Below are 26,496 nucleotides of genomic sequence, written 5' to 3'. Positions count from 1 at the left end.
CATTTAAGAACTTGTACTATTTGACTTGAGGCATGTTGTTGACCTAAAAGATCAATATCCAGAAATTTTCTTGTGTAGTTAAGTAAAAATGACTTTTGGTGCTGACAGCACTTGAAGAAAACAAGCATCTCCTCCTTGTTCTTAGTAAGCAAATGGTTTAATATGTGAACATGCATCCTAAGGTATTGAAGTCGCCAGGTACTAAAGGAAATAGATGAGGCGTACAAGGATTTCTTCCTTCTCTGCTTGCTTTCCAGTGCTGCTCAGAGGTCCCTTTCCTACACAGTACTCATCATCTCTGGGCTGGCTTCTATAGAATCCAGTCCACTTGCACATAGAGGCATTGATTTTACTGGCTCTTTCTCCGCTTTAGGAACGGTCTTGTAAATATGTAAAACATTCACGTTTTTTCAGAGTCTGTCATATTTAAATTTTTTTTTTTTTAGTTTATTTATGATAGTCACAGAGAGAGAGAGAGAGAGAGAGGCAGAGACACAGGCAGAGGGAGAAGCAGGCTCCATGCACCGGGAGCCCGACGTGGGATTCGATCCCGGGTCTCCAGGATCGCGCCCTGGGCCAAAGGCAGGCGCTAAACCACTGCGCCACCCAGGGATCCCGAGTCTGTCATATTTAGAGCTAACCTTGATTGTCTCTGCATCCCCTTCCCCATAGCACGCACTTTAGTTATCTTCCTAGCGAGTGTTTTAAGAGAAAAAAAAAGCAAATCTGTATTTGCATTATGATGTATTGACTATTGTGCACACCATGTCTGCATATCTTATCATCAGTAAGTCTTCTTCCTTTAGCTGCATGAATGTACCTTACCGTCCAGTGGTGGACATTTGTGTTCTTTCCAGTATTACAGACACCACAATGAGTAATTTTGTGGGTGAAGTCCTTTTCTTTGAGGTGGAGTCCTAGAATTGCTATGAAATGCACATGTCATTCTGTTAGATGTTCCCAAATTCTGTTTCCCAAATTCTCTTGTGTTGGAGAAGAGTCCCTATTCCCATGGCTTTGCAAAGAAAGCATGATGGCAAGTGTTTGGATGTCTGCCAATCACATAATAAGAAATTTTATCTTAGTATAGCTTTTCTCTTTTCTTTTTCTTTCTTTCCTTGGTGGGGGTTAGCATTTTTCACAGTTCTTTTTAGGTATGATTGGCAGAGGTAATAAACGCATTCACTAGCCTGAGTTTCTGGCCCCTTTGTAATCTCCTTCCTTTATCCACAGCAGTGCACAGGGAACCACTGATCTACTTTCCATCATTAGAGATGAGCTCGCGTGCTCCAAAGTACATATAAATGGAACCATACAGCATGCACTCTTTGATGTTGATTTTGTTGGTTCATTCACACTGCTGCACAAGCAAGAGGATGGGTGTGTTCGTGGCTTGAGGGCTGCATCCAGGTGTCAGCTCCTGGCTCTACTCTCTACCACCACCACCAGAGAGAGACCCTGAGCAGAATCACAGGTGCTTGGGGCAAGAAGGTACAGGACTGGTGAGTGCTGGGGGAGTTCCAGGCCATGCAGCATCGAGTGTCTGCAACCCAGCTGCAGATCAAATGGTGACTGTCACAAGAGGAAAGTGTCATTTCAAGTGGCATTAGAACATAAACTTCTGAGTTTATAGTTTCAGTAAACATTAAGGATAAATGAAACCACTAAGAAACCCTATGCTTCATCAGCAGTCTTACTGTTACTAGGAATATTGGTGTTCATACTTTGAAATTGTGTAGTATAAGTTAAAGCTAGTAATAAGTATAAACTCTTGTTTGTTCCTTTATATATTTTTTTGTTCTTTTTAAAAGATTTTATTTATTTGAGATTGAGAAATCACTAGTTTGAGGGGCAGAGGGAGAGGCAGAAGTAGACTCTCCACCAAGCAGGGAACCCAACACAGGGCTCAATCCCGGGACCCCTATATCATGACCTGAGCCAAGGCAGACACTCAACCAACTAAGCCACCCAGACACCCCTTCTGTTCTTTTTAAAAAAAAAAAAAAAAACAAAACACACTGCCCAGCTCTGCCCCAGTAGCAGTGGGCTCTAAGCACCCCGATTGTGGGGTTTGCTTACCACTGCCCTCTCTCCCCCATAGCCACAGATTGACTATATTAAAAACATTAGTATGTTCATTTATAATGATAGTTTAAAAACTCAGCCAACACTGAGCAATCACTTTTGGAAGTAACTAGGGCACTAACTACTAAAACTGAAAATGGACAATTAGAGGAAAATAGTGAAATGGTTATCCTGCCTTTAATACACAAATTGCCATTCAGGATAACCTAGTTGATTAGGAAAAGAATTTTATGGATAATAAAATAGTCAGATAAAGGAGTAAGGAATGATAGCATCTAAAGACCCCGTTTCTGCTATCCCCAGTGTGGTTCTGGAAATTGCATGTGGATCAGAGTTGCCTGGAAGGATTGTTGAATAATTCCTGACCCCATCCCAGGACTTCTGGTTCAGCAGGTCCTGGGGTTGGGCCTGAGAATCTGCATGTGTAGTATGTTCGGGGACCACCCTTTGAAAACCACCTGTTGGGGGGGGTGTGGTCAACAAACATGGAGATGATTTTCAGAAGATAACAGGTGGAGAGATGACTGACAACTTCAGACCTCCATGCTAACCAATAGATGAAACAGCATGCCAAAGAATTTTTGCAGAAGTGGAAGTATAAATATGGGCATCTAAACATCATTTAAGTGTTAGGACAATAAATGAAAAGCTGGCAAAGGCAGGTACCTGAAGCAGAATTAGATGACAGAAGGGCTGATTGGTTTCAAAGAAGTAACTGAGGCCCTGGCTTCCTTATGTCTGCTACTTTTCAACCAAAAGTCAACCTGTGGACCATTTTTATGAACATTCTGAAACCAAGAAAATCATGGGAGTAGGTCTGGAAATACAAGTTTCTATGGGACAAAATATTTCATACTGGAAATACGTTTGTTTTGTTTGTTTGTTTCATGAGAGACAGGCAGAGATGTAGGCAGAGTGAGAAGCAGGCTCCATGCAGGGACCCCAGTGTGGGACTCTATCTCGGGATTGCGGGATCATGCCCTGAGCTGAAGGCAGAAGCTCAACTGCTGAGCCACCCAGGCATCTCCTTACTGGAAATATTTTGTACAATGTATATTCAAGGTCTAAGCGAACTCACATGTTAGGGGGATTTACAGACCAGAGAAATTTTTTTTTTTAATGTTCATCAAGGTAAAAAACTAGAATACTGTCCAGAGAGATGTGGTTAATTTCTAATATGGATCAAAAGCAAAAAATTAAGATACAGTACAGTACTCTTCAACTGTCCATAGCATTAGCCATAGCCACATAGCTATTTAAGCTCACCAAAATTACGTAAAACTTAAAATTACATTCCCTAGTCACCTTGATCCATTTCAAGTGGTCAGTAGCTACATGTGGCAAGTGGCTGCCACACTGGACAGCAGAGCAGTCGGATTGTTGCAGAAAGTTCTGTTCACCAACAGCAGTATACACAGTCACTAGTGTATTAAACAGCACCTATGATAAATTGGCCACTACCTAATATAAAACCTGAGTTAAATAAAAAGTGGTCATTCTCTTTCATACTGAATTCTGACAATATTGGTTGGAAAGGAGGCGGAGGCCTGGGCACAGCTGGCTCCATCCCCTAGAATTCTGCACCAGAGTCTGTAAAAAGGAAGTGACAGAGAAGGTCTCTAGCGTGTAAATGTCACAGTACAAGTCATTGGAGGTCTTGATGAGAAAATAAGGCACAAATGACAACTCAGTGTGCCTTCAGAGGGAAAGCTGTTAGGGTGGATACATACAAAGTGTGTGTGTGTGCGCGTGCGCCCATGCACACATTCACACACACAAAAGAATGGACATATAACTTACTTGGTCATCCATTTGTTTAACATTTGAGAGTTCACTATATGCCAAAGACATCCGATGAACAAGAGGGTAGACTATGAAGTGTTAGGAATGCTAGCACCCAGAAATAGCCAATGTTTAAAAAGTTCTAAGGGTAATAAAAGGCATTTTCCAACTGGCCCAACATTAGATAGATTATGTGCTAACGTTAATGGGAGGAAGAGAGGAGTGTTGTCTTTCAGTTTATTTCTCTCCTCTCCCATCCAGGAGCACCATCTACTTGGAAAGCTTAGAACAGACCTGGTTAAGAGGGAACTGAATCCCAAGATAGGCGAGGGGATAGTGGCAAGTACATTAATACTTTAAGTGATTGAGTCTGTAGAACTAGGCAGGGGCTAGGCTGCATCTTTCTGCTGGCGAGGAGACGGTCTCCCCTGTGGCTGCGCATCTCTGCCATGAGGCCACAGGACTCCAGGCAACACCGTCCCCACCAATGGCAACAATTTACTGAGACGACCCCAAGGCTTAGTCCTGCCCTAGCAGTATGGCCCAGGTGCTGTGCCCCACCCGACCTGTTCCATGCAGACAGTTGGAGCCAGTGGCTCATTAGAAATGAGGGCTGAGGTGAAGGGAGGGACTGCACCAGCTGGTGTCTCTGAAGAAGCCTTCTAGAATCATCTGTACCTTAGTGAGTTACATTGTCGGGGGCAGGGCAGGATTGTCTTTAAGCCTTCGTTTCCTACTACTTAATCTCCCTTTTAAGAGTCGGCCTTGCCCCACAGGATGACTCCGGGAAGCACACGGAGGCCTGGGCTACAGCTCCTTGCCTGTCGACCAGGCCCACCATGGTTTTCTGGTCAGGAAGATGTGTACTTTGCAGCTGATGGCCGTGAGGTGCTGGCCTGAGGACCCCACGAAGTCCCTGAGTCACGAGGGTGCGGTGTGACCCTGTGGGCCCCGCTGGCCACGGGAAAGAGTGTGGCTGTGGCCTCCCAGGGCAGACAGCACACAGCGACACCCGTGACCCGGCCCCGCCCGCCGGGTTGTGTCGTGGAAGTTTCCCCGCGAACTGCGCGGCAGAATCCTAGCTATCAATTTTGCGGAGTTAGGAGCCCGAGATGGGACACAGACCACAGATGGACTTCAGAAGCTGTGGAAAATTCCAGAAAACATTGCTCAGTGAGTACTTTGTGAGGAGAAACTTAGAAACCATGTGAATTTGCTAAGGCGTGGGAAAACTTCCTGTGGAGGTGGCGGGGGGGGGGGGGCACTTCAGGCGAAGCCAGCGTCACGGGCGATCGCGGGAGGTCGCGGAAGGCCATGGTACCTCAGGGAGATCCCAGGTCACCGGAGATCCTAGGAGGTCATGGAGGATCACGGGAGATCCCCGTTCCCTCGAGGAATCTGGCGGAGAGAGCCGGGAAGCCGCGGAGCGCGTCGTCGGGGCCTCTGCGGGGGCGGGCCCGCCCTGAGGACCAGCAGGGCCCACCCCCGACGCCGGCAGGGGCGAGGTGCGGGTGACACCGCCCGCCGACGCACGGGGACGCAGAAACACTCCGGAAAAGTGCCTCGTCCCCCTCGGTCACACTCGGTCCCGGGACGTCGTGTGCAAGAACGAAACACGGTCGAGGGGAGCCCCTTCCGCGCGTCCTGTCGGTCCCCCTGCCGGCCGAGCGGCCTCCGCACCAGGGTCCTTGGTGCCGGGCGTCGCCTAGCAACCGGGCGGCTAGGGGCTAGGCTGCGCGGGCGACACCGCCTTCCGGCGTCCCCGGAAGTGGCGTCAGCGCCAGGCCCCGCCCCAGCAGAGACGGAAGTGGAGCCGCCCGGGTCTCCAGCGTTCCCGGGAGCTCAGCCCAGCGTTGCCGCCTGGGCCCATGGCCGCCTACTCCTACCGCCCGGGGCCCGGGGCTGGCCCGGCTGGAGGCGCGGCGCTGCCGGACCAGAGCTTCTTGTGGAACGTTTTCCAGAGGTGAGGCCCGGCGCCACCCGGGCGCTTACCAGGTTCACCGGCCTCCCCCGGCCTGCTTCCTGGTTTCCTTCCTGGCCTCCCGCCGGCCTCCCTCCGGCCTCCCTCCTGGCCTCCCTCCTGGCCTCCCTCCTGGCCTACCGCCGGTCTCCCCTGGGCCTCCTCCCTGGCTTCCCTCCGGCCTCCCTCCTGGCCTCCTTCCTGGCCTCCCACCAGCCTTCCCTGGCTTCCCACTGGCTTCCCTCCGGCCTCCCCTGGGCCTCCCCTGGGCTTCCTTCCTGGCTTCCCTCTGGCCTCCTCCCCGCCCAGCTTCCTTCCAGTTGCCCTCTGGCTTCCCCTCCCCTCCTCTTTCCTGATTCCCTCCAGTCTGTCTGCTCTGGCCTCCTTCCTGGCTCCATTGGGCCTCTCCACTGCCTCCTTCCTGTTTCACTTAGTCTTCCCATCACCCTGGCCTCCTGCCTGGCTCTCTTAGGCCTCTCCCGGGCCTTCTGCACCCCCCCACCCTGCTGCCGCCCTGGGGCTCACCCCTCGCTCTGGGTGCAGAGCCCCGCCCCCAGATGCCCTGAGGTGCCGCCTACACACACGTCCCCAACAGCCAAGAGCCTGAGGGCTGAGGAGCTTGCGGCTCCTGGAGGTCTCCCGGATGCTTGTTTAGGGTAAACAGAAACAGGCTGCTTCAATGCTGTTAGGCTGCGTCGGCCGCGAAGGAAGCTGGTACTTGTATCCTGGGTCTTCCTTCCAAGTGAATGAGTGACCGGGACCTGAATGGCCCACAGCAGGAAAGGACTTGTCTGAGGCAGTGTTTCTGCGGTTTGTGGAAAGGAGAGGAACTGGTGCAGGTGGAATTCAGGCTGGCCAAAGGGAAGCAAAGCAGAAAGGCTTGAGAAGGTGTAAGAGAGAAGAAATGGTTCGGTTTCTCTGGGGAGAACCGACTTGGACTTCGGCTGGTGGAGCACTTAGGATGAGGGCAGGCGCTCATGCATCTCCTTATTCCCAGCAGAATTCGGGAGACACCCTGGCTGAGTGCAGTGGAAGGGCCATGGGAAGGAGGCCACCAGAGTGAATATAGAATTGACGCAAGAGGTCCACGTGTTTTGCTTGTCCTGCACTTTTAATCACCGGTCTTGATTTTGTAGGGTTGATAAAGACAGGAGCGGGGTGATATCGGACAACGAGCTTCAGCAAGCACTCTCCAACGGTGAGTAGGACCTGAACTTTGAACCTGACCCATCTTGTTGTAAACAATTTCTTTTTCCAAGTACAGAGGACTTACTAAGGCCTAACTCTTCTTGCTAGCACGTGGTGGAGGTGCTTCTGATTTATTTTGCCAAGTGACGTCCTGCTCCAAGTGTCTTGCTGAGTTCTTGAGAAATGGGGGTTGCGGGGAGGCTTTAGGGAAGGATAGGAAGTGTAGATGTACTTTGAGGTACATTGAAGGTCGCTGAGTTTCTCAGGTAGCTGCATCTCTCCAACCTCTCTGGAGAGGATCACAAGGTGCCAGGGCAGCACGGGGAAGTGACTGGGATGTTGGAGGGCTGACGCTGGCAGCTGGATTGTGGGAAGGTAGTTTTATCGGTGGGGGAATACTATGCACTCAGACCGGGTTACAGTGTCCTGGCTCTTGTGGTGGTGTGTTGGAGGCTCTCGGTGGAGTCTGGTTCTTGCCGCTTCCAGCATGATTAATCCGTGGAAGTACTGTTTGAGATCCTTTACTTCAGTAAACACCTGGCTATGTATTCTTGTAAAAATCCCTCAGATGCCACTGTCTTCTCTGATTCTTAGATTTGTAGCTTGTCTTTCCAGAGGTGTGCCATTGAAGGTTTTAAAGGGATTGATTCTAAGACGTTGAAAGACCCACTGTTATTAGTGGGAGGCAGTTTAAAGAATGGTAGATATCACTGACTTTTTCCAGCGTTTAACGCGTGGGCCGCGGACATGTATGTACGTTGCCGTGTTCAGGAAACCAAGAAAACTCTTTACTTCAGCTTTGATGACTTCTGCCTTCTTGTTTCTTCTCTTACTATCATCTTTTCATTTTTTTGTGTCTCCAAGGGCTTGAGTTTCACTTGGAGGAGTAGAAGACTGGGTTACTAGAAAGATGTCAAAACAAGCTGGAATCCAGCAGGCTACGTTAGCAGATCTGGCTTAAAACTTTCTAAGTGTTGGGGTGCCTGGGTGGCTGAATCAGTTAAATGTCTGAATTCTGATTTCGGCTGAGGTCACAATCTCAAGCTCGTAAGATCAAGCCCCGTGTCCGACTCCATGCTGGGGTGGAACCTGTCTGGGATTCGCCCGCCCCCTTGCACTGGCCCACTCTCACCCTCTCTCACTCTCTAAAAAAAACAAAACAAAAAAACCCCTTTCTGATTATTGACCAAAACAGATGTCTTCACAGTCATTTGTGAAAGAGTCTAGCTACTACAGTGAGAGTGCTCTCAGGGGTCATTCCTTTTGCGTTCTTTTCCAGTAAGTGAGGACTGACCCAGGACCCATTTGGACATCTTTTTGTCTGTTTGCTTGAAGTTTCGAGAGTGCCACCCAGGTTTGGATTTGTGTGAAACCCCTCAGGGAATGATGGTCACACTCTGACCCCATTAGCATGATGGTGTCCCTGCAGAGGGCTCCTGCTTAGATTCAAATCCTGGCCCCAGAAGTTCTAGGAATGTGACCTTGGGTAAGGACTTGACCTTTCTGGGTGTGTAGATGGAGGAAATGCGTGCAGAACGCTTGGTACAGTGCCAGGCACGCAGCAGGGTTCAGTGTTGCCGGCTGAGGGTACAGTAGTAGTATTGCTCCTGGCCAGGGAGCCAGCTCAGGGGATGGTGATGATGATGACAGTTGCCACTGACTGAGCATCCAGTGCATGTAGGCACTGTGCTGAGCACTTAACAAACCAAATCACCCGTCGGCATTGTCCTATGAGCCCTGGGGATGTGGTGGCAGGACCTCTTCTGACCTGTAGGTTTAGGCTTCTATGTTTTCACTACATGGTGTCACTGCTGCTTCTATTTCGGCTGCTTATTAAAGAAGATGGGTCTTTACTCTGTCAGAACTTGATCTTGAACCTGTTTAAAAGAGAGTGTTTATTAACAATTGCCTAGAGGATGTTTGGTTCACCATTGCTAAGATCCTTTGAAATCGGTTAAATCTGGTTAAACTCGACTCGTAAGTGTGGTCGGGACTGTCTCAGTGACCCTTGTGGAGGTACTTTCATTGAGTTGCCCAGTGGGACTCCCTCAGCTTTTGTTGGAGGCGTGAACTGGCCTCAGAAGCAGGTGGTCACTGTTAACCCAAGAGCAGGCACAGCAGCCTCCACACTGTGTATGGGGCAGGTGCCAGAGAGACAGCCACCCCACTTCTCCCAGGAGCACGGTGCCTCTGGTGTTCCAAGCACCTGTGCTGGTTCTTCTGTCTTGTTTGTGTGTACCTTAGTAACCCTGAATCTTTTTAACCAATTACATTTTCCTCTTCAAATTAGCTACTAAAAAAATGAAAGTTAAATTGGTGGCTTGCCACTAGGTGAATTTAGAATTTTGAGAGGTCAATTTTTCTGACCCAGTCTTAGACTCCTTACTTTATTATCCTACTTTTCTCTTCCCATCCAACACACTTAAAATTTATCTCATTTTTCTCTATTGTGGCTACCTTTATAAATTTAAATCCTTTCTGCCATAAGCATTAGGTTATTAATGATCCAAGTTCACAGAGTAGATGATAGCACTGCTTGCTGAGGTCATCCTTACCACGCTCAAGATGTAGAGCCAGGATCTAAATACAGATGCATGTTGCTGGTACCCTTCAATGCTTCTGCTTATGTTGTACTGTGGGTTTAGTCCTCACAGTTAGGCTCTCAAAGCACGCTGAGCCCTGGTGTCTTCCCAGCTCTCCATGTTGGTGTCCACTCCTTGGGAAGGTTCTGTGTACTTTCTGAGTTTCACGTTTTCTGCATGAAGGAATGTGTCTGCTCCTGCTTTTGAGCCACTGTGGCATCGCTGCTTTGTCCTTGACGCTCTCCATTCTAGGTCCGTGTGATCATTGTTATAGGTGTCTTTGGCCATTAGACTACTTCTTGAAGGAAGGCCAGGCTGGGCTCCTGTGCACAGCTGTAGTGTGTGAGCAGAAACTGGCTCCTGGGTAGGCCCATCTTTGCCCTCTTCACTCCCCTTGACTTCCCATTGCTGATGCAATTGAAACTATTTTGACTTCTAATTTTTTTCCCCCAGGAATAGGCTTCTGTTTTCATATTAGAACTGCAATATTAGGCTATTTCAGGATATTGGTTTACCTAGTCTATTATTAGTGGGAAAACTGAAGTTTCAAACTTGCAGGATTTCTCACTTTAATTAAATCTGTGCATGTGTGCTGTCTGCTAAAATCTAGTTGAAACCATCCTGAAAGAGTACTTGTACGTCTCATACACTGAGTCTTTTATAAGATTTTTTTCCATAGGAAAACTTCTAAAATTGACTGCTCTCAGGGAGGTGTATGGTTAATAGGTATGAAGAAAGACAGAAGAAGACTGTTCTCTTGCCTTCTTCTGTTTTTTTGTTTTTGTTTTTAAGATTTTATTTATTTGAGAGAGAGACACAGCACAAGCTGGGGGAGCCACAGAAGGAGAAGCCAACTCTCCACTGATGCTGGGCTCAATCCCAGGACTCCAGGATCATGACCTGAGACAAAGGCAGACACTTCACCTACTGTGCCCCACAGGCACCCCTCTTGCCTTCTTTTTGAAATGACATGTTATAGACTATCTTCAGTTTGGTGCCTCTTCTTTTTTTTAACTTGTACAATATTCTTGGAATTACAGGAATTTAATTTTGGTCAAGCCTCTTTTTTGTGCTTTTGTAAAATTTGCCTTCACAAAACCTATGTAGATATTTTTTAGCTGTACTTTAAAAAATAATAATTCATATACTCTTTTTAAGGTATTTTAATCAAAATAGAGTTCCAGCTCTCTTGGGGATCATAGTAAGAAGAAATGAAAGAAATCAGACCACAGAAGCAGACAGCCCCCGCAGACTGTGCTCCTGCTCCCATCTCTGCTTCTGCCCCCACAGGCCCCATCCCATTCCATGGGTAGGAGTGTTTGCTGCTGAGGATGCAGCTGGGGCTGTTAGAGATTCACCCTCCGCATCCTTCTGCCTGTGTATGGGGGAGGACTGGCTCCGCAGGCCTGGGATGCTCAGAGCCTGCTCCTTCCCAGGAGGGGTTTTGATGGCTGGCTGCCTCCTGGGAGGTTCTGACTGAGAAGAGTGTTTTGTCCACCACGGACCTTGAGTTCTGTGGTGCCTATTTGCCTGGATAGTTGGTACTAACAGTCTGATTTATGGCAGACACCTGCTTTCTCTCTGGGTATCTGGAGCTTCCATGATGGACCCCAAGAGAAACCCTGGACTCTAGACATGGACACTTCTCTACTTGACAGCCCTTTGCCTGTGTTCTCACAGCTCATAGCTGGAGGAGTGAATGCGTCCTGGGCTGCACAGTCTCCACTGGGCTTCTCCTAGTGCCTTTTCCCCTTGTTGATTTTATTCTCCTTTCATTGTAACAAACTGAGTGTTGGAGTCTGAGGGTATCCTTGCGGATCCGTAGCCTGCCTGACCTGTGTGCTCTTTCCAGAACTTTTCCAGAAACGTGCCCAGCCAGAGTTTCAGATAGAAATAAAAGAAAGTTGGGATTTGGTGGACCTGGCTTTACCGATAAATTACTCTGTGGGCTTGGGTGCATCACATCTCTGGCCCCAGTTTCTTTGGATATAAAAATAGGAAGACGAAGTTTAGATCCTTTTCCCCTTTGAGCCAAGCCCCAATGGGCGAGATCCTGCATCTGCCTGGTACAGAATTGAGACAGTGTATCTACAGTGATGGAATTCACAGTGTTTCACTATTAGTCATTTACGTTGTTTCTAATTTTCATTCATGTAAGTACTGTAGTAATTTGACCCCAAATTTCATAGAATCAATTTCTAAAAGTGAGATTTATCTGATCAAGGGGTATAGCATCATTAATGCTGTTGATCAGTATTCAGATTGCTTTTCAGTAAGGCCATATTTCTGGTTCTATTTGAAGCTGTAACTGAAGAAAACTGGTGAAGTGTAGAATTTTGCTGAACACAAAGAGGCACCAAAATCTTGCAGATTCTGTGCATTGAATGCCAGTGCTGGGTATCCACCTCTGCAGGACTTGCTACACCTTCTCTTTGGCAGAAGTCTCTTTGGGAGTTCCCAGTCTGATGAAGTAAAGTGGAAACATCAATGATGATATCTTTATTTTTATTTTATTTTATTTTTTTTAAAGATTATGTTTATTTATTCATTCATGAGAAAGAGAGAGAGAGAGAGAGAGAGAGAGGCAGAGACACAGGCAGAGGGAGAAGCAGGCTCCATGCAGGGAGCCTGATGTGGGACTTAATCTCTAGGATCACGCCCTGGGCTGAAGGCAGTGCTAAACCACTGAGCCATCCGGGCTGCCCAGTGATGTCTTTAAAAGTCTGATTTTTCCCCCCCAAAAGATTCAAAATAGTTAGATATTTCAATTGTACGAATGCTAGGTGTTATGAAGTCTTAACCCTCAACCATTCACTGAAGCCAAAATTTAAGTTTGTGGTTAACAGGACATAATTTTAAGAAAGAAAACTCTTTGGAGAGTAGAGACAATAAATATATTATCATAGAGCAGAATGGATTTTTTTCCCCTTTGAAAATGGAGATTCCTGCAGTCATTTGTGTGCTTGAGGGTTGAATGAGAAAATAATAGAGGATCCTGATGGGGATTGTCTCTGCCTCTATAACTACAGATGGTTCCTTAGGCTGTCATCATTTGCTTAAGGTTGCTTCTTAAAGCTTTAGCTCCACTCTCAAATTATGGGTAAAAAAAGTATACTAAATTTACATGGAAAAACCTGATTTTCCATGTAAATGTTTTCTTTAGTTCTTTGAGATGAAATTAAAGCACTTCTGGGTACAGTGATTATATATATATATATATTTTTTTTAATTTATTCATGAGAATACACAGAGAGGAGAGAGAGAGGCAGAGATACAGGCAGAGGGAGAAGCAGGCTCCATGCAGGGAGCCCGACATGGGACTCGATCCCAGGTCTCCAGGATCCCACCCTGGGCTAAAGGTGGTGCTAAACCACCTGACCCACCCAGGCTGCCCTGATCATCTATTTCTAATTAAAAATCTGACAAGAAGTCTTTCTCAAGATGAGTGGTTCTGATATCCAAACATGTTAGTGTCTGGGAAAAGCAGATGGGAATGTTTGAAATTCGGGATGGCACAGAAAACCTGGGATAGAGTTTTATACTGGGGGTATAGGGCTTGTGAAAAATGCATGTTGTTGTCATGAGCTCTGTAAATAGTGGTTATTTGCACGGTGCTTTGTTTTCTTACAGAAAACTGTTTTCTAAAGTAGTTAAATTTTCAGGCTGACACTCAAATGCATTTAATGCTTCATGTATCAAAATGTCTGCATGTGGCAGTGTTTCAGCCTCCCTGTGGGTTGTTGAGCTTTGATGTTTAGTCTGAGAAGTGGCCTGGCTGTTATCCCTTGGTTTCTTTGGAGAGTCAGGCCCCATTTGGGTGATAGAAGGATGAGCGAGGCACTGACAGCCTGCCTCCACCTTCGCCCTTGCACAGTAGCAGACCTGTGAGCCTTGTGCTTGAGGGCAGCCTCTCTCCATCCTTGCCTCAGCTCCAGGTGACCTCTTGCTCTCTCCTGAGCCTGGAATCCTCCAGCATGGCTGCTGGTTCCGCTGGGTCGCCTCAGGGATGCACCCTCTCTGGGCGGTCCATGCATGCCTATCCCGGTGGCACCTGGCCCTCACCACAAGTGCTTGTGTTGCACATTACTTAACTGTTACACTTGTGTTGCTTTTGTTTCACACTTCTTTGGACAAGTCATTGGCAGAGATGGCCCCATGATGCTTCTGCTCACAGTGAGGAGGGTCTGTAGGCTTCACTTCTACAGATCGAGGGCTCATTATCAGCCTATATCAGAGGTGGAGGGAAGACTCCCAACAGGTGCATTGGGTTCCTGGGTTCCTGGGGCTTCTGGCCAGTGCTGGGCCATCTCCTGTGTAATAGCAGTTCAGTGCTTGCAGCAGCCTGGGGTGAGGGAGGGAAAACAGCAAAGAAGTGACATTCTGTGTTTAGAATTCTCCTTTCTGTTGGGTTCTTTGTAACATAGTGTTCTTACTATATTGGTTTTCAATAATACTTTTCCCAATAGCTTTATATACAGGGTGCCACTCACCCTTCCCCTCAACATCTTAAAGCCTGTAGAAGATGCTTATGTAGCCCTGTAGCGTGCCCTTTAGGGGAAGAACAACCTTCACTGAGTTAATTATGGTTGCAGATATTCCAAACAGGAAGCTCAAATGTGCACTGGCGGAGGAGATGGATTTCATTTAGGGACTGAGGGAAGGTGGGGTGCTCAGGGAAAGCTCTCCTGGGGATGCTTTCTCCTGCAGCTTACAGTAGGAGAGGGGAGGGGTGAAGGGTGAGCGTGTGTTTGGGAGGTGGAGACAAGAAGCATGTGCATGAGCCCTGGGTCGAGCGGGCGTGGTCCTCGAGAGCTGCAGTGGGAAGGCTAATGTGGTAGCATGTGAGGGGTGGTACCCTTCAGACTCTCCTGCAACCACCCATATCCAAGAAGGCCTCAAACTTGAGCAAAAGGTCCCTTTATGTGAGGTCAGGGGATGGGTCTCTGTGTGGAGATAAAAAATGGAAACAGATTTATATATAGAAGAAAATAGGAGGTGTTTTTATACAAGTGGGATGTGGGGAGAGACACTGCTTTCTCTCCATAAGAAAAATATTTTGTAACTTTGTTTTTAGTAAGTATAAAAGTTGATAATGGTATAAATCGCTCAGAGGCATAGAGGTATCTAGTGAACATTTTTTTTATCAGTTGATAAAGAGTTCTATGAGATTCAACAGTGCCCTTTATAACAAATATCCTATAATATCCCCATTATAATTCTGAAGTGAATCATAGAATACTATAATTACCTTTTCATGTGCTCGCTTCGGCAGCACATATACTATAATTATAATTACCTTTTCACACTGTCAAGGAAAATAATAAAAACACGCAGACTGAAATTTCAGGAGAAAATGTTTAAGACATGGTTTTATGGTATGCTTTTCAGTACTTCTCAACTTACCTGGTAACTGCATTCCTTGAAAATTGAGTGTATATTAAAATGCTCTGAAACCAGGGGCATCTTGGTGGCTCCATTGGTTGTGTGTCTGACTCTTGATCTTAGCTTGGGTCTTGATCTCAGGGTCGTGAGTTCAGGACTTGTGTGGGGATACATGCTGAGTGTGGAGCGTATGTAAAGATAGGGTTTTATCTTATTTATGTGGTAAACAAGAGCGAGCCCCCAGCTTCACCTCATCATAAACAGCTTTGAACGAATGTCTGTTGCGAGATAGGACCCCAACAACAACATGCATGCAGCCACCAGAAATGTCCCCCCAGGGTGGCACCCCCCAGGGACATTTCTGGTGGCTGAGGTCTTCCTGTGAGCAGTGGGTTACTTTCTTTAGCTTCTGGTGTTACAGGTTAGAGTCTTAGAGCTTGCAGTTGAAGCGATTTTCTCTGACTCTATTTCTTATCATTTATCTTCAGGCACATGGACTCCATTTAATCCAGTGACTGTCCGCTCCATCATATGTAAGTAACGGTGCCACGTCCCACCTGCGCAGGCATACTCCTGGCGCTTGGATGCAGGTTGTGCTTGTGGCCTGTGGCTTTCAACCTGCGCTCCCAGCCCTGGAGAGTCTGTGTCCAGACAGACCCAGCATGCTTCACACGCTGTCCACACCTTGCACAGTTGCTGACTGGCAGAAACACTGATGCTCAGCTCTGACCTGGTGTTTCCTTACGGGAGCTCTCAGTGAATTATGGTGTACGTCTGAGCAACCGAGAGCTCTTGGCTTTCAGTCTTCTCTTGGCCTCTTTACGTGAAAAGAGACCAAATGATCTGTTGTTTCTGCATACAGTCTTTCAGGCTGAGTTTTTATATGTATTTTCAACCACTTTGCCTCTATATGTAATTGCAGTCAGAGGTTCTTTCGTATCTGGACCTGGAATGGGGCTGTTTTCTTCTTTTTCAGAGATGTATTTATTTGAGGGGGAGGTGGGGAGACGGAGAGAGCAGACTCCCTGCTGAGCTCAGAGAAGCTGGCTCCATCCAACGACCCTGAGGTCACCACCTGAGCCAAAATCAGGATTTGGAAGCTTAACTGACTGAGCTACCCAGGGGCCCCAGGCTGATTTTTTTTTTTTTTTTTTTTTTTTAATGAAAAACAGGTCTTACTGACAAAACAATCTAAAGCCCAAAGAGTCTTTTTCTCACTGGAGTGGGCCTGCAGGGGTGGTTCTCGGTCCTCTTGCAGAAAGGAGGAACTGCCTGCAGAGCTGGACTGTGGAGGTGGCTTCCTCACTCGGGGCCTCCATTTCTTCCTGACAGAGTGGGGGTGCCCAGCGGGCCTTATGTTCCCGGGCAGCTGAGCAGGCAGCGGCCCCAGGGGTGTGTGGGAGCTACTGTGCAGGGATGGAGCTGCTTACGCGGTGATGTTGACGTGCCACCACTGCATACCACTCATGTTCCTTTCTGTCTCAGCTATGTTTGACCGAGAGAACAAAGCTGGCGTGAACTTTAGCGAGTTCACTGGCGTCTGGAAGTACATCACAGATTGGCAGAATGTCTTCCGCACCTACGACAGGGACAACTCTGGGATGATAGACAAGAACGAGCTCAAGCAAGCACTCTCAGGTTTTGGTAATTCACTTATGGTGATTGTGTAGCATGTTTCATTTTGGAGGCGAGGTGCCATTAATGTTTTTACTTTGTTCGGTTTACTGATTCTTTTTAAGAGAGTGGGGGAGGGGCAGAGGGGGAGAGAATCTTAGGTAGGCCTGGATCTCATGACCCTGAGATCATGACCTGAGCTGAAATCAAGAGTCGGATGCTTAACCGACTCAGCCGCCCAGGCGTCCCTCAGTTTACTGATTTTTTTAACTATGAAATTTTTGTTGACATCATACAGATTTATATTTTGATATTATTTATATCCTGAAGGCTTATATTTGACATGGAGGCTTTATGTGTTTTTTTCCATCCAAAATGAGATAAGGGCTATGCAATCGTTTATCTTTGTGAAATGGAGTGATGTCACACGCACACTGAGAATATGGTAGCTTTGCAAACAGTTGCATGGGAATAAGTGAAAATAAAATGTCAGGCGGCTTGTGATGCGAGATATATCACAACACATAGCAAGATGATTGGGTATTTGTAAGAGATTCTGTAAGTGGCCGTGCCAGTCGCATGCCTCAGGCACAGCGTTGGTAGGCGTGCGAGCTCCCATTCTCATGTGCGTGTCAGCCCAAGTATGCCGTGCCACCAGGAGTGTGTACACAGCCTTTCCAGAGTGGACCAGTGGGCCTCTGATGCTGGTGTGTGGGTCTTCAAGGAAGTTGGGATTTTTCCTATATCAAGGAAACATGAACACGGACTACTTGTCCAAGGCTTGTGGGAGCTCCACCCAGATTCTGGTATGTTTGGGATGATCTGACTCAGCCCTCTGTTCACTGGGCCCCATCATAAAACCCCTTCTGCATTTGCTTAAAAGGCTACTTGTTTTGTTTTGTTTTTAATAAATTAATTTTTATTGGTGTTCAATTTACCAACATACAGAATAACACCCAGTGCTCATTCCGTCAAGTGTCCCCCTCAGTGCCCATCACCCATGCACCCCCACCCCCCGCCCTCCTCCCCTTCCACCACCCCCAGTTCATTTCCCAGAGTTAGAAGTCTTTATGTTCTGTCTCCCTTTCTGATATTTCCCACACATTTCTTCTCAAAAGGCTACTTGTGAATGCCTTCTAGAAGCAAATCAGGTACTTTATTTTCTGTAATGTATTATTATAATGTACTAATGAACTTCTAGGTATTTTGAGTTTTAATAATACAAAGTACATCTTCATTCTCTTGTTACTGTGTTGCCAACTTCTACTCTTCTCCCATTTTCCCTTTGGATGTGCCCTCTATGACCATCTTCTCTTTCTCTTTCCTTATGAATTCCTGTGCTGTTTAGTTAAAGACTCTGGGACTCCATGGGAAGTTTGTGTTCTCGGCTCGCTAGGTGTGGGTCAGGATTAGGGAGGACTTGGCCTCAGGTTCTCTGTGTTGGGACTGGGAACACAGCTGACTTTGCTCTCCCCTTTGGTTGGGGTATGGGGAGGGTCATACGGAAGGGCTGGGAGGGACAGTGGGAGCCATCTACAGAGAGTGGTCCTGGGGCTGGAAGGAACAGGAGGCCAAGGACAGCTTGAGAGGAGCTGGGTCCTGTGAACTATGTGCAGACAAGTGACCTCAGGTGTCGGAACACAGCACTTCCTAGCGTCATCAGGCCTATAGCCCTCTTTCCTTTGTGCCAGGGACCCGCTGGGTCCTTAGAGCTCACAGTGGGAGCACTGAGGTAGGCAGTATCCCGTCCTCCAGCCTCAGTCATGGAGGTCATGTGGCAGTCCCTCACAGTTGGGCTGGGCAAGGCCGGGCTCCTACCTGGCTTATAGACATTTTCTAGAGAAAGTAAATACTCTGCTATAGCATTTCTTCAGTGTTCTAACAAGTCTATTCCTGCAATTGGTTCTTGATTTCTGAGGCCTTCTCCAGAAAGGGACGTTGTTACCCTTTCCACATAATTTTGGAAGATTTTCGGTAGTAATTGAAGCAAAGATTCCTGTCCAGTTTCAGCTTCTAAGAACAGATGTGTGGCTGTGGTCAAGCAGGGGGGCCGCATTCCAGCTCTGCACACGCATGAGGGAATCGGGGAGGGGGTCGAGCCTGAAAGTGTCCTCTGACGTCTGTCTACTCCATGTCTTGGGCCAACCCTGGGTGTGTTGGGTTACCCTCTCAGGCCCACATGCTGGGTATGATAGCTCACGGATTCCTTTTTAAAACTCAGGTCTGGTATGTGCTGTGCACCAGATACAGAGACCTGAAAGTAAGGGAGTGTGTGAGGCACACCCTCACCCCGCTAAGAGCGGGCCCTGACAGCTTGATGAGTAGGAGTCCCCCCACATGGTGCGGTCCTCCCATGTGGGGAAGGCAGTCAGGTGTGGACAGCTCCCCCTCCCTCCCCGCCCAGCCAGCTCACTGCTTTCTGACGAAGAGCTTATCAGAGCACAGGGCCCTCCATTCAATGTCACTCACCTCAGCTAGTATCGACTTGGTGCTGCATCTGCTTTGTCTCTGTTTTATGCACCAAGGACTGCGAGGCTTGTGCCGTGTTACCCCAGAACACTTTATTCTGCGTCCCTAGAACATGTGGACATTTGCTCACAAAATTGGTGCCGTGGACCCACCTTAGAAATTAGCAACCCATTCGCATGAGGTGGGGTCCTAGCAGGTCCACGAGCAGCCCCCACCCCTTTTTTATGCCACAGGCTGGTTGAGTGGATGCCCTGTCCCAGGTCTGTCCCTTGCTGTAGTTTCTGTACCCTGGAGAGTAGTTACTGATAAGCAGCCAGGTTTTTGGAGGTATGCTGTCACACCGGGTGCTGAGAATAGGCAGTTGGTGACTTGTGGGGTCATCAGGACAGCTGTGATGTCTCACCCCTCCTGTGCTTGTTCTCAGTAGAGAACCTCACTCTCCTACATTCAGGGTGCGGCCCTGTGGCCAGCACATCAGGTCTGAGCAGGGCCACAGGCTGGGAGAGCTGCACACAGAGGGCACCACCTTTGTTTGTTTTGTTTTTTTGTTTTTCATTTAATTTACTTGAAGTAGAGCTGACATAATGTTACATGAGTGTCAGGTGCGCAACATAGAGATTGGAGGATGCTGTAAGGCACTCCGTGCTCACCAGGGTCATAGTCGCCATCTGTCACCCCATGGCGGTATGATCAACTGTCTTCCCTATGCTGGACATCTTGTCTCCTGACTGACTGATTTTATAACTTCAGGTTTGTTCTCCTTAATCCTCTTCACTTCTTTCTTCCAACACCACCCGTTACTTAGGAGTTTGTTTCTGTGTTGTTTGTTCTATAATTATCTGGTATTTGTCTTTCGCTCTCACTTATTTCATTTAGCATAACACACCCTAGGTCCCATCTATACTGTCACCAGAGGCATCATCTTTTTCTATGGCTGCCTGATATTCCTGCATGTGCACACCTCTTCTGTGTCTGTCCCCCGGTCCGTCACTTGGGCTGCTTCCATATCCTGGGTGCTGTAAATAATGCAGTGAATGTGAGAGTGCAGATGTCTTTTCGAATCAGTGTGTTCATTTTCTTTGGGTAAATACCCAAAAGCGGAATTATTGGATCATATGGGAGCTCTATTTTTAACTTTTTGAGAAACCTCCATACTGTTTGCAGCGGTGGCTGCACCAGTTTGCTTCCCACCAATAGTGCACATCCTTGCCAACATGTGGGGTTTCTGGTCTTGATACCAGACACACTGACCGGTGTGAGCCACCTTGTTCTGATCTGTATTTCCAGAGGATACCCCCACTTAATTTATGAGGATAGGGTTATCGTGATGTGGATTTTCAATGGAGGAAGTTCTCAGAGAAGAGTCTGCTCCCAGATTTTGCCTCTTACATAAACGTCTCTTTTGTACTCTGTTCATCACTCATTTTCCTAGTCTGGTTTTCATTCGTTTTGTTCTCTCTACATTAGTATTGAAGGCCAGGGATATTGGAAGCTAATCACAGGGATGATAGAAGTTGTTTCTGTGGTCTGTACCACTGCTGAGTATGCATCCTGTGTGTTGATCGCTTCTCGGCCTTTTGGCTAAGATCAAGTGCATCCTGTGTGTTCTGTGTGGGCAGGAGACCCGCACAGCGATGACTGTCGTCTGCTCTCCACACCCTGGTGAGCTCAGCCCTTACCAACCTGGGCCTTTCTTACCTGTCCACAGGTGGTATAGGTGCCAGGTGTGAGGAGAGGAGACTCAGAGGGGCCAGGGGTTTGGTCCCGATCCAGGACCTGCTGTCTCTTTTATTTAAGTCAGGGATTCTGTCTTGCCTTCAACTGGCAGGGAAGGGAGCCCTGGATTTAAGTCACAGATGCATAGAGTATGCTGACCACTCTGGAAGGTACTGTCATGTGTGTGCATGTTTGAATCTTTTTTTAGTGAAGTAATTAAGCGTTTATGCAGGTAATTAACTATGAAATTCACTCAGATAATAGGTGTACATATATCCTCGCAAAGATTCCAGCAGGACCGAAAACCAGTAAATATATTTGTCCCCTGGATCTTGTCTCCTGAATAAGTAAGGACTCCACAGTCACACAGGTAGTGGGATTAGGAGGGAAGGAAGTAGGTGTGCTTGTCTATGTCTAGAGTGGCCCCAAGAGGTATCCTCGTGTCTTCAGGACCGCCTCCCTGTTGGAGACCTTTTCAGGACCTTCAGTAAGTTGAAGGTGGAATTGGTGGCTCTTTGTCATAAGATTTGATGACCCTTGAGTGGTTGTGAATTTTATGGGGCTGCCTTATTCCTTGTAACCTTGCATTTCCTAGTGTCAGTGTGCTATTTATGTAGGGGAGTACCCATCGATTGCTCTGCTATTCCGAGTTTACATTCTGATTATTGGAAGCCTTCAGTGATATGGTCTTTCAAATGTACAATGAAACTTACCATTTGTAAGATGAAAACTTGATAATGAAGCCTGGCTGCCCTGCGGGGTGATCTTGGGGTGCAGCATTATAGAGTGAGTCTACTGGATGTGAACAAGTGAGCTCACCTGAATGACCTGCTGTACCCGATGGTGCTGGCCACCTATGACACTCACCCTTGCAGAAGAAGGTGGTGGTCTGCGAGTCAGCCGTTGGCAAGACTGCACATGGGGAGTACTGCAGAGTGAGGGCTTTGTTCCCAGAGTGCATGTGAGCGAATTTGCACCTTGTGTTTCCCACCCCAGCCTTGGTCGTTTGTCATTTGTTATCAGCAGATGTAAGAGGCTGCAGGGCCTTATGGGAAGAGGATGGGGGTGTTGATGGGATGTCCACTCTCCTGGCCTGTGTTCATTCTCACACTTCTCTTCCAGGGTACCGGCTCTCTGACCAGTTTCATGACATCCTCATTCGCAAGTTTGACAGACAAGGACGGGGGCAGATTGCATTTGATGACTTCATCCAGGGCTGCATTGTCTTGCAGGTAATTGGGGCTCCCTGGGGGCTGACAGAGCTGAGCTGTGGCGCAGGGGGCGAGGGAAGGAGGGAAGTGCCATCCTGCAATGAGTGATTTCATGGAGTAGAATCAGTTTTGCAGCTTATAAGGGTTAGTCTTGTGTGTGGAGTTCTGTTGAACGGAGGTGTGACCAGTAGAGCCTGTTCTCCCTGTGGGAGTACAGCTGGCCCTCAAACAACATGCGACCAAATATGTAGGTCCATTCATAGGCAGATTTTTTTTTTAATAAATACAGTATAGGGCTGAAAATGTATTTTCCTTATTTTCTTAACATTTTTTCTTTTTTTAAGATTTTATTTATTCATGAGAGACAGAGGCAGAGACATAGGCAGAAGGAAAAGCAGGTTCCATGCAGGGAGTCCAATCTGGGACTCGATCCCAGGATCACAACCTGAGCCAGAGGCAGATGCTCAACCACTGAGCCACCCAGGCGTCCCTATTTTCTTTTTTTCTAGCTTACTTTATTGTAAGAATACACACGTAATACAGAAAACGTACAAAACATATGTACCATTATTGGTAAGGCTTTTGATCAGCAGTTGGCTGTTATTCATTATGTTTTGGGGCATCAGAGTTATGCGTGGATTTCGACCACTCCAGGGTTCGTTGCCCCTGACCCCTGCATTCAAGGGTCAGCTGTGGTACAGAGCAGTCCTTTCAGATGAGTTCACGTATTCTAAGCCAAGTGGGTTATTTTCCTGGATACTCTGCTCTTTCTGTTGTATTTTCATTCTGAGGAAATGGGTACATTTTCTGTTGTGATCTTGGCTGTGCTCTGCCATTTTGTGTGAGGTAAGCTACGGGGACAGGAGCTGGCTTCTGAGCTCACAGCGCCTCATTCAGGTGTCAGAGCCATTGCCAGGCAGCATCTGGTGGAGCTCATGAATCCCGCTGACCCCTGCACTTCACATTCCCTCCAGGGCCTTGTTCCTTTGCCTATGAGGGAAGCAGGTGCAGACCCTGTGGTTCCTTCCCAGAGCCCTGCTCCTGTCTCTAAGTAGGGATCCAGGTCACATAGATTGAAGCTTAGAAATGCCCTGAACTGATAAACTCAGATAGCTTTCAAAGTTTTTATTTTGACAAATTTAAAAAAAAGAGACAAAGGTATGATGAACCTATGTGCCCATCACTCAGATTCAACAGTTATCAGCTGGTGGACAGTTTGATGTTGTTCCTCCGTGACCATAACACTCCTAGCCCTCACTCTGACACAAATTCCATCCGTGGAAAGTAAATGTTTTTCCATAAATACTTTAGTAGAACTTGTCTTTGAAAGATAAGTCCTTGTAGTTTGAATCCAGGTTGGGGTTACATCTTGTCAGCTTTAGAGTCCCCTGAGACATGTGAATGGCATGAGGTTTTTTAATTTAATTTGGTGTTTTGGAAAACATTCCCAAATTTTCCCCACTAAAATACTAGGTCAGTAAAAGTATAGTTTCTGTGGCCTGATTTCCTTGCCGATGAGTCTGGGGAAAAGCCCAGTCCCTGTTGTTCAAGGCCTGGTTGGAGAGCCCGTGTGCTAACATTTGAGCCTTGGCTCTCTGAAATGGGGAGAGCCTTACCCCATCTCGGCCTCAGTCTGGGGACCCTGGGTTACGTTTTTGCAGTGTTATCTGAATATTTTAGGAAAAAGTGTAGTGTAAAAAATCTCATGACTGTCTGCATCTCATTTGCTCTAGGGTTAGAGTTTTCATTTGAGGTTATGTCCCAAGAGTAAACATCTGATCCTTATATTTCTTCTTAAGCAAAGGTCATCAAGTGTAGGCTTTCAGTAGCTAGGGTAACGCGATCAGAGTCTCATGAGAAGCTTACCTGGACACTACCTCCCGGCTCCATGTCAGGTCCTGGTCCCACTCACCCTTCCTTCACGACCCTGAACACAGCACAGGTGCAAGATCTATAAAAGAAAAGCTGCTGACCACAAGCAAAATATCCACAAAAATGTTTTCCTTCATCTGCCTTTTTTACAAAAAGAAAAAGGCTTTTTGAAAATGATTTTTACAAAAGAGCATGAAAATTTGTAGAAATCTTGGGAAAATACAAAGAAAGTATAGAGAAGACTTGCCTGTTGTTCTTGAAGACAGAGTTAGCTGCTGCTGGGGTTCCAGTAGTTGGTTTGGCATTAGCATCTCAACACATGCTGGGACGCCCCTGCTGATGCCCAAGCAGATGGTCAGCTGTGTCAGACCCCATCTGACCTGCTGCCACGGGCCCGGGCTCCAGCCTGCTCTTGTGATGGACCTGGACACTGTTTCCTTCTCTTGTCCTGGGGAATTGCTTTTTGCCTGCTTCCTTTCGGCACGTATGATTCCTCAGGCCTACTAAGGTTGTCCAGTGCCCAGCAGTTGGGGAGATGCCTGGGGCCACTCTCCCCTCTGCTCCTGACCTATTGAGGGGGATCAGGCTTGTGAACAGACTAAGCCCTCTGGGCGGGGTGGGCAGGAGGGACCCTGAGGCTGTACAGGGAGACCTACCTCCTTTCCTTTCTCTGTGTCTAGGCCTTCACCTATTGGGTGTAAGGGGCGGGGGGCCGAGTCAGGGCTGGTTGCCCTGTGTCCTGAGTAGCAAGTGACCAGACCAAAGGTGAGCATTTGAGGAAGGGCTCCCACGAGGTTGGTCCTACATAAGGAAGGGAGGATCCAGGCTCACCACTGAACCATTTGGGAAACCAGGGCCTAGGGCTGGGGTGTATTGTGGAGTTGTGCCTACAGCCCACCCGCGCCCCCGACTTCTCTACCCTCACTGTCCCAACTGACCATGGTCACAGATATCCACCCATGCATCCCTGCCCTGGCTTATCAGAGGTGGGGGTGTCTGGAGACCTGGGTGAATTTGGTTCCTAAATGTCTTTATGAAACCCATTTTCTTTCTCCTGTTTAATAAATATCAAGATCTAAATGCCTGTGTTTCTTTCCCAGAGGTTGACAGATATATTCAGGCGTTACGATACGGATCAAGACGGCTGGATTCAGGTGTCATATGAACAGTATCTGTCCATGGTCTTCAGCATCGTATAACCCTGGCCTTTGCACACGGCAACGTGACTTATGCAAGGACGGCTCAAAGATGCCAAATCTCCCTTTAAAGAAGTGGGACACAGATGCAGCCAGCTCTTCCTTTAGATTTCATATCACTAACGTTTGGGACCGACTGTATATATGTGGATAAGCTGATAAGGTTTTTGCGAATATAATAATACTTATTATTTACACACAGACCTTTGATTTGAGACTGTCCAGTTGTGCCATGAGGTTAGATATGATAATGTTTCAGGGTATCCTGCATGCAAAAAATCCATCATGTGCATTTCTAGAGAACTCGAGTTCTATAGTGGAAGTACTTTTATTAGCCAATAGGAATTTAAAAATAATACGGAACTTGCACAGAGGCTTTTACGTGCCTTACATTTTTAAAATGCGGTTTATTGTATTTGTTTGAATATGCAACATAAGCAATAAAGCACATGCGCCCTCTGTCGCTGTCTGCCTCAGCTGTACTCACATGGGAGCTCTCAGGGTCTGGGATACCTTCTGGGGTGTCCCTCTGACTCAGCTTATGAAAATCCAAGCCTCTGTCCTCTGTGACAGAAGCTGGTTTAAATTTCATCAGACTTCTCTGAACCCCTAAACCCAGATTTGGTTTAGAAAATTGTGGGTTTCTGTCATTTATGATTTAGTCCTGCCCTGTGATGATTTGTTGGTTGTGGTTTTCAAACATGAAAATGGGCTGCAGGCATCTGGAGGGCAGTCTGCGTCACCTTCTGTTGACACACAGCCAGTCCTGGGGGGCCCTCCACCGTGTCCCCCACAGAATCACTGAGGCTGTTTTCTACTTCTTTTCTCTTTTGTGTGCTTCCCCAAACCAGAATTTGGGGCAGGGGTTGCGAGGACATTCGGGGCGGTGTTGATTTGTAAATGGATCTCGGACATCAGAAATTGGTGTCCCACAGGGGTCTTGTTGACATCTCCGGTCAGAACACCCCTGATTACAATAGTGGGGTAGGGGTAAAGAATCTCTCTGGGATGCATAGGCTGACCCCATGAGTTCAGTGAGGGACAGCCTGTGAGGAGTCTTCAGGGATTCCTACCACTTCCTCTGTTGGGTGCGTCTCCAGATGTCAACATGCTCGCAGTGACCCCGGGTTCTAGTTCAGTGAGCTCAGTCTGACCCCGTACCTTGAATTCTGACTCCAAGAAGCTTTCAGAACCAAGGCCCACATATCCAGCAGCTCAAGTGGTTTCTCTCTGGGTTCTCACAGGCATCTTGGACTCAGCATCTCCAGCTAATAAACCCCATGCCATCACTCACCCCCAAGCCGTGTACCCCCCTCTGCTGCCTGCCTGCCCCCCTGCCCCACACTGTGGCTACAACAGGTGGCTTTGGAAGATGCTGCTCTCGTTCAGCCCACTGTGCTCTGTCCTGTGCATATGGGAGCCCTGCCCCCTTCCTGCAC

At 47.5% G+C, this 26,496-nt stretch overlaps 1 protein-coding gene across 2 annotated transcripts; it reads left to right on the top strand.

Annotated features, from left to right (window-relative positions):
* Positions 1-5,638: 5,638 nt before the first annotated feature.
* Positions 5,639-25,520, top strand: PDCD6 (programmed cell death 6). Of its 2 annotated transcripts, none has more exons than XM_055308064.1 (6): positions 5,639-5,830; positions 6,964-7,025; positions 15,468-15,512; positions 16,465-16,617; positions 21,901-22,010; positions 24,962-25,520. In XM_055308064.1, exons 1-6 carry the CDS (start codon positions 5,736-5,738, stop codon positions 25,058-25,060), a joined length of 564 nt encoding a protein of 187 aa, XP_055164039.1. In that variant the 5' UTR covers positions 5,639-5,735; the 3' UTR covers positions 25,061-25,520. The 2 variants fall into 2 exon arrangements, with proteins under 2 accessions (XP_055164039.1, XP_055164038.1); XM_055308063.1 differs by having other exon boundaries at positions 5,646-5,830; positions 16,465-16,623.
* The last annotated feature ends 976 nt before the right edge of the window (positions 25,521-26,496 follow it).

This window comes from Nyctereutes procyonoides, unplaced genomic scaffold (assembly GCF_905146905.1).
Source record: "Nyctereutes procyonoides isolate TBG_1078 unplaced genomic scaffold, NYPRO_anot_genome, whole genome shotgun sequence".
NCBI classification, from domain to species: Eukaryota; Metazoa; Chordata; class Mammalia; order Carnivora; family Canidae; genus Nyctereutes; species Nyctereutes procyonoides.
This window is presented reverse-complemented; position numbering and strand designations above follow the sequence as displayed.